The sequence below is a fragment of the Kryptolebias marmoratus genome, linkage group LG18, assembly GCF_001649575.2.
Source record: "Kryptolebias marmoratus isolate JLee-2015 linkage group LG18, ASM164957v2, whole genome shotgun sequence".
Lineage (NCBI taxonomy): Eukaryota > Metazoa > Chordata > Actinopteri > Cyprinodontiformes > Rivulidae > Kryptolebias > Kryptolebias marmoratus.
The window spans coordinates 20,724,772-20,732,294 of record NC_051447.1 but is presented as its reverse complement, the minus strand read 5'-3'; the positions used below and the strand labels follow the sequence as shown (position 1 = coordinate 20,732,294).

At 47.7% G+C, this 7,523-nt stretch overlaps 1 protein-coding gene across 1 annotated transcript in view; it reads right to left on the bottom strand.

The window, feature by feature from the left end:
* Window positions 1–26: 26 nt before the first annotated feature.
* Window positions 27–7,523, bottom strand: part of LOC108228820 (potassium voltage-gated channel subfamily D member 2) — a 22,150-nt gene continuing 14,653 nt past the window's right edge. Inside the window, exons 2-5 of the mRNA XM_037981102.1 lie at window positions 4,674–4,836; window positions 2,940–3,035; window positions 2,617–2,855; window positions 27–1,198 (exon numbers count right to left, since the gene is read on the bottom strand). Of these exons, the coding sequence (XP_037837030.1) occupies window positions 1,021–1,198; window positions 2,617–2,855; window positions 2,940–3,035; window positions 4,674–4,836 (676 nt within the window). The 3' untranslated portion in view covers window positions 27–1,020. The remainder of the gene's footprint in view (window positions 1,199–2,616; window positions 2,856–2,939; window positions 3,036–4,673; window positions 4,837–7,523) is intronic.

The following is a 7,523-nucleotide window of genomic DNA, read 5'->3' as shown; positions in this document are numbered from 1 at the left end:
GGCCCTCACCTGGCCCTCACCCGGCCCTCACCCGGCCCTCACCCAGCCCTCACCTGGCCCTCACCCGGCCCTCACCTGGCCCATCTTTCTGGAGGCACTCCTGTCTGACTGACCGTCTTCACTGTTGCTTAGATTTGATTCTGGCAGGATGTGATGAGTTTCTAACTGCTTTTTATCACTTCTGTCACGTCTCAGAGGAAATGTTCAGTAATGTCTGTGTTTATCCAAGAAAACTGATTAAAACTGGTTTAGGGTTTTTCTTTTAAGGAACATAAATTAAGGTGAGGACATAGTAAGAAATGTATTTTCATGAAGCTGTCTGAAGATATGGACGTAGTGGTCCTTTAATCGTGACTTGGAGACGTTAATCAGAACAAAGAGCTGTGAAGGAGGAGACAGAAGGATGAAAAAGCAGGTAAACCATCACTGAATGAAAGGTTTTTACTGCACGTCATGCAAAGCTTCTCTGGTGTCACAAAACAGAAAAAATATCAGTTCATAAAGATCTCATCTGATTTTCCAACATGCTTGAGTTACTGTCATGTTTCTGTGGTGGTTATATGCCAGTAATTCTATAAAATAAAAGCTTAATCCATTAAACTTGAACTCAGGCTTAGTTAAACCCATCAGCCGTTAGTTAAGTTTATAACCTGATTCAATCTGAACTCAGTCTTTGTGCTCAAATGATTACTTCCTCTTTAAGATCTAAGACTTGAGCGGAATCATCAACTTTTCTTGCATTCAGAATAAATAAAACTATTTGTGGTTAAAAACAGCAAAACTAAACATGCAGGAGTGAAGAAAGGTTGGTGAGACGGGCCGTTAGCCAAGCGGCTACCGGCTGAAGTTCTCCTTTGATGATGGAATAAAATCCTTCCCAAAAGGAAAAAGGTTCCAGTTTTTAGTCAGCATCAGTGCACACAGACAGACCTAGCCCTCCATGACAGGTTAGTTTAGGTTACCATCGTTAACCGTCCCGTATCCTCCAGAGCAGGCGGTCCACAGGGAGGGAAGGCTTGTTCAGAGCGCGGACACCCGGACGATGTTGGCCTGGGAGTAGATAGTGGAACCAGCTGATTCGTTGTCCTCGGGGGTGGTCCCAGGCGGCGTGGGAAGGCTGATGATGGCGGCGGTGAGGTACGGCTGGTCGCAGTTCAGAGGAAGCATCTCCTCCAGTTTGGCGTTTAGACTGGATCGACTGGAACAGAACAGAAAAACAGAGATTATAGGTTGGTTTTGTTCCAACGTTTAGCAATAACTAGTTTTTGTCTGCAGGTTTTTCTCTGATTGAAACAGTTTTAAGGGACAGAGATCGTCTGAACCATCTGCAGGTTTGAGTTAATGCTGAACTTTAGCTAACACGCAGAGCTAAAATTTAGTTTGAGGTAAACTTCAGCTAGTGTGTAGCTGAATCCGAGGTTTACTATCTTAGAAATGAAACAGAAGTTCAGGCCGGCTGGCTCTTCCTGTCTCTGCTACAGGAACAGGAAGAGAAAAAACAGAAGGACGCTGGTGTCCCAGCTGTCCACATTTTCCTGGGTCCCCCCTCTCCCAAGCCTCCCACAGCTGGACATTCCTCCCGTCTGTCACATGACCTCTGCTACAGGAAGTCTGACTTCATCAGCTTAAAGCAGGATGTTTTCTTCTCTGCTTGGATTTAAAAGAAGTTCTGTTTTTCAGTCCAGTTACATTTTTACTCCACTGTTGACTTTTAGGAAAAGACTTTGGAGCATTAGGAACAAACTGTCACATGAAGGGTCCCTGTAAGCTCCGAAGGATCCAGATCCAGTCCCAAACCTCAGGAAAGTTCTCCAGTGTTCCACAAGTCTCCTTCAGACAACATCAAAGCAGCGGTCCAATCAGAAATCAGGACTAGAACTAGAAAAACCCACATGCTAGTTTTTTGTTTCAGGTGACTTACAGTACATGCCGGGCCACAGGGACGGAGATTTAAACAGGCAGTTTGCAGTAGCAGTTTGCAGTAGTGTGAGAACTCCTTCAGAACTTCATAAATACATTCAATGTTTATGGGACAACGTGAGGCCTCGATTCATCTAGGACCTTTTTGGAGTGAAAGACTGGAACAACATGCATCAAAGTTCTTCAGAGCCCATCAGAACCACCTGGAGATCTCGAGATTTCAGGTATGTTTCCCTCCACAGAACCTGGTGCTCCTGGAAGGTGAGAAGGTACAAGCAGCTGGAACTACATCGATGTTCAGAACAAAGAGTCTGTTCTTCGTCACGGGTCAGCAGAGTCCAGTTTGGCTGGTGTTCGGGCCCAGCTCCTCGTTTTCCTTTTACAATCTCCACAAACCCTTTGTTCCGGGTCGTTCTTTAGGAAACGACAGAGAGGCACATCTGATCGGTCCCCTTTGAGACAAACGTGATCAGGGTGCACGGTGAACAAACCAGAATCCGAACTCACTGGCAGAATATTCTTCTGATTTGATGTGGACACGTTGTCAACATCAGTGAAATTCACAAACTGGTTCGGAGATTATTCTCAGTGAGTTCTGGTCCTGGTTCGGAGAAGCTCATCCTCCTGACGTAGATCATATGGGACCTAAGCTGGGCGGCTTTCTGACAGAAGGTAATCCAGGTGTTTTTCTGTCACCTGTTGGCGAGCGGTCGCTCCCGGATCTGGATGGTGCTTAGCTCCTGGATGCTGCCCTGCAGACCCACGGACATGTTGGAGTTTGGGACATTGAACGTCCTCCTCTTCTTGCGTCCACAGCAGGAGAAGCCATGAGATGAGGAGGAGGAGGAGGAGGAGGAAGAACGAGACAGCTGCTTCACCGGGCTCATCTCCTTGCAGCTTGTCTCAAAGACCTTCTCATCAACAAACTCATGGTTCTGAGAAAAAAGAGAAGAGTTACAGGATGATGCAGAACTTTGGTTAGAAAGAATTCATTTGGATGTTTAATTAGATGTCCTCACCGTGGTTTTCTCCAGACAGTTGAGCAGGTGATGATGCTGCAGCTCAAAGTTCGGGTTGATCTTACACACCAGTGCCTGGCCTGCTTCTTTAGACGCCTTCAAACACAAATCACAAGACTCGGTTTGTTCCACCATCCGGAGCGTGACTAACGTACTTATCAGACCCCATGCTTACAGAACATTCAGACAGTTACCCTTAATGGAAGCAGCTTTGCTACGGTGTCTGTTTGAACCGTTTCTGAGCTCTGACTTCTGTAAGAGTCATGTGACCCGGGCGGACAGACGCAGGCACCAATCAGAGATCAGGTAGAACTGAAGCAACATTTTAGGAAATGTTTAAATATCAAACCCAGAGTTTAAAATCAGTTCTGAACTTTATTACAACACTCAAACATCAATCATGCTGTAAGTTAAATCTACTTCTCACATCTGTTTTAGACAAAATGAAACCAAAAAAACGCCAAAAAACCACCAAAGTCCTGCAACCGATGTCAGCCGACAAACTTTACTCATGTCAGCCTCCTGAAGGAAACAACATGGCTCTGTTCTGAAAGTCTAACAAGTAATTAACAAAAACAAACCTGGACATAAAGAGTCTCGTCTTTGGTGGGACAGTCAGGAGACTCGAAGGACAGACAGGACCTACGTTTCTGTAAGACCCCTTCACCCCTTACAGGTGGGAGAGTGTGAACGTCTACGAGGTGAAGTCAGGACAAGTTTGGTTCGTTTGGTTAAAGATGTGAACCTCAGCTGACCTTCGGTCCATCCGGTGGTTTGATACCCAGCTGAGGCAGCAGGAACTGCTTCAACTGAACCTCTGCTTTTACACCAGTGGTGACTTCAGTCTCCACCGGCTCCAAGAAAGGCCTCCGGTTGGACCTTCTTACTGCTACAGGTTCTCAGAGTCAGAGTAGATGGACCCAACGGGTCAACCATTCAGAAACATGTCCTGTTGGACCACAAACAATAACTTCTCCCAAAGTCCTCTGATGGTCCCACCCTCTGAGGGACCCGTCCCACCCTCTGAGGAACCCATCTCACTCTCTGAGGGACACGTCCCACCCTCTGAGGGACCCGTCTCACTCTCTGAGGAACCCATCTCACTCTCTGAGGGACCTGTCTCACTCTCTGAGGGACCTGTCCCACCCTCTGAGGGACCCATCTCACTCTCTGAGGAACCAGTCTCACTCTCTGAGGAACCAGTCTCACTCTCTGAGGAACCCGTCCCACCCTCTGAGGAACCCATCTCACTCTCTTAGGGGCCCGTCTCACTCTCTGAGGGACCAGTCTCACTCTCTGAGGGACCCGTCTCACTCTCTAAGGGACCTGTCTCACTCTCTGAGGGACCTGTCCCACCCTCTGAGGAACCCGTCTCACTCTCTGATGAACCAGTCTCACCCTCAGAGGAACCCGTCCCATCCTCTGAAGAACCCGTCCCACCCTTGGAGGAACCCATCCCACCCTCTGAGGAACCAGTCTCAATCTCTGAGGAACCCATCCCACCCTCTGAGGAACCTGTCCCACCCTCTGAAGAACCTGTCCCACCCTCTGAAGAACCCGTCCCACCCTCTGAGGAACCCGTCCCACCCTCTGAAGAACCTGTCCCACCCTCTGAGGACCTCGTCTCACTCTCTGAGGAACCAGTCTCACTCTCTGAGGAACCCATCCCACCCTCTGAGGAACCCGTCCCACCCTCTGAGGACCTCGTCCCACCCTCTGAGGACCTCGTCTCACCCTTTGAGCTCGTCTCTTCTCAGCTCTCTGGCTCTGGTGGTAGATCCGGCTGAAGTTGGACACGATGACAGGAACCGGCAGGGCGATGACCAGGACGCCACTCAGGGAGCAGATGGAGCCAAAGATCTTCCCCATGATGGACTTTGGAACCATGTCCCCATATCTGAGGAGAGGACAGAAGGTCAGAGGTCAGGCTCAGAAGAACCAGGGCCTACATGTAGACCCAGTCTGAAGGTTTGGGAGGAGTCTGTGTCTCTGAAAGTCCCTAAAGGAGTCTCAGAGGTTTTTAGGACTGATTTAAAGAAAGAGTAGTTCTTTCTTTTCCACCTGGAGATCCGTCAGAGACAGGAAGCAGAAATGAAACAGCTTCATGTATAAATGTTAGGTTTGATGCTCTTGGCGGTTCCTCGATGGATGAACTGAACACCAGCAGAACAGATCAGCAGAACCCAGAGATGAAGGAAGCTGCAGTTCAGGCTAAGTCCACATGAAGGAGCCAGAGTTCTGCTGTTCCTCGTCACATCAGCTCAGTTTCTGCAGAACGAAGGATCGTGAACCATTAGGTCTCCTCCCGGTTGAAGAACTTTCCTTCCGCAGTGAAGCAGAACCCAACCCTCGTCAGCTTCTGGCTCAGACAGGAAGTTACCAACAGGTTTTTGAGTTCACAGTTTTACTGAAAGTTCAGAAGAACTTTCTGCATCTTTGTACGTGGCAGATTCCTCCAGTCTCACCAAACATTTTATTTATCAGGACAAAAAGAACTCGTTACAACAGACCGCTGAAAAGAGAAGATTCAAGGTTCTGCAGCGGTGCAGACAGACCGGAGCGGTGTGAGATAACTCGTGTTCTTCACAGCGACAGCTGGCTTTGTGTGGTGTCTTCAGAGCTGCGGCGTCTCAGTGACAGCCAATCAAACCATGACGCTGTCAGCAGAACACACACTCAGTGAACAGGTGTGTGTGGTTGAGTCCTTCATCTCAGCATCAGACTGTTTTTACTGTTAGCGCCCCCTGCAGGAGGGACAACCAGCCTGAAGTTCAGCTGGAGGAAGTCCTGACGTGTGTGTGCAGGGACGTGTCCTCAGGGGACAGCAGGTTAGTTGGTGTTAATTTGAGCAGACAGCAGGAGCTGGTTTACAGGAACGTTCTCCCTCCTCTTCCTCCGTTTTATCTCTTTTATTTCACTCATTTCTAAAAATAATTGTTAAGATTTATTTGACAAAAATAAATCCATACCTGTAAACCATCAGGAAGAACACAAACATCTTACAAACAACCCGACCAGAACCACAAACAGGATCAGAACATGTTCCCTCAGGAGGGTTCTGCCTCCAGACGGGCCAACCCAGATTCTGCTGCTGCCTCCAACGTTCAACACGACGCTGTGGAAGAAATATGGCTGCAGTTAAACGGGTCGACAGAACACAAACGGGCCAACGGGACCAGGAATGGGCCGACAGAACACAAACAGGTCAACAGAACACAAACGGGTCGACAGAACACAAACGGGCCGACAGGACCAGGAACAAAGGAAGATTGGGTTTTCGGACCCGGGTTTTGTCAGATTTCACTTCCTGACTGAAAAGAAGCTGAAAGTCGGCTGTTTTGGCCCAACGGGCTTGATCAGAACCTGTGTGATAACCGGACTGAACTGGATCACATAGAATCTGATAGAAAGTGTTCGGGTCAGGATGTTCTGATCGGGGTGATGGTTTGGACCTGCGGCTCTATTAACAACATCTTGTTCCACAGAACCGGGTCAGCTACAGGTCCGTTAGAAACCTGCTCCACAGAACATTGGGTCTGTTCCAGAACCAGCTCTGCTGAATCCAGATCAGAACCATCACACGAGCCGAGCCATCAGAACCACACCACCGGGTGGAACCAGCCAACCGGACCCGAACAGAAAGACACTAAAGATTCTAAACGTATTAAATCTGTTAAACAAACTACCCAGAGACAAACACCAGCAGAACAAAGGTTCTGAACCAGCAGAACTTGTGGTTCCGAGACAAACAGGATGGAAACGTGTTCTTCAGCTGTCCATGTTCTGCCTTAATGAGCTCTGAAAATAGATCCACACACCGAGTCCATCCGTCTCTGTCAGTCGGGCTGAGGTTCTGGTTCTGGTAGACTGCTGACCTGCTTCGTGCCTCCGCTCGGCTCACACGGGATATTTTAGGACCTGATCCTGGACCCTATTTACTGCAGTGAGACCTGTGAACGGTGACAGAAACCCTGGACAAGCAGAGTCTCCGGGTCTCGGCTGTAATGATGGAGGGAGCTGTCAGTCACTGGAAAACACAGGAACCAGAAAAAACGATCCATATTCAAAATAATTCCAATAATACCCCTCCCTCAGAAAATCAGCAGCAATCAGACTTTTCTTCAGCAGGAAGGAAAGGAAGCTGGTCAGTTTATCCCCCAGGAGCCATTTTTCCTTTTTACTGCCGTTTGTTTCTCTTCAATCAGCTGCAGATCAACGTCCACCGAAACTGACAGTTAAATACGAATTAACTAAAAAATAAAAAATATTTTCACCAAACGACTAAAATACTTAAACAGATTTGTTCATAGTTTGATCATCTTGGTTTGTTTTCTTTCAAACAAGTAGAAAAACAATCAAATTTATTTTCCTTCCTTTTGAATTAAAGAAGTTATTTTTAAATTTTTGTTTTTCTCAATTTTTGTTGCTGCTAATGATGAAGATAGTAGTTTGTCTCCTCCTCTTCCTCCTCCTGAGCTCAGGTGAGCCCTGACCTGCTGACACATCTTTGTTTTAAACAGAGGAAGATTCCCCTGAATCACATAAAGATGGCTGTGTGTGTGTGTGTGTGTGTGTGTGTGTGTG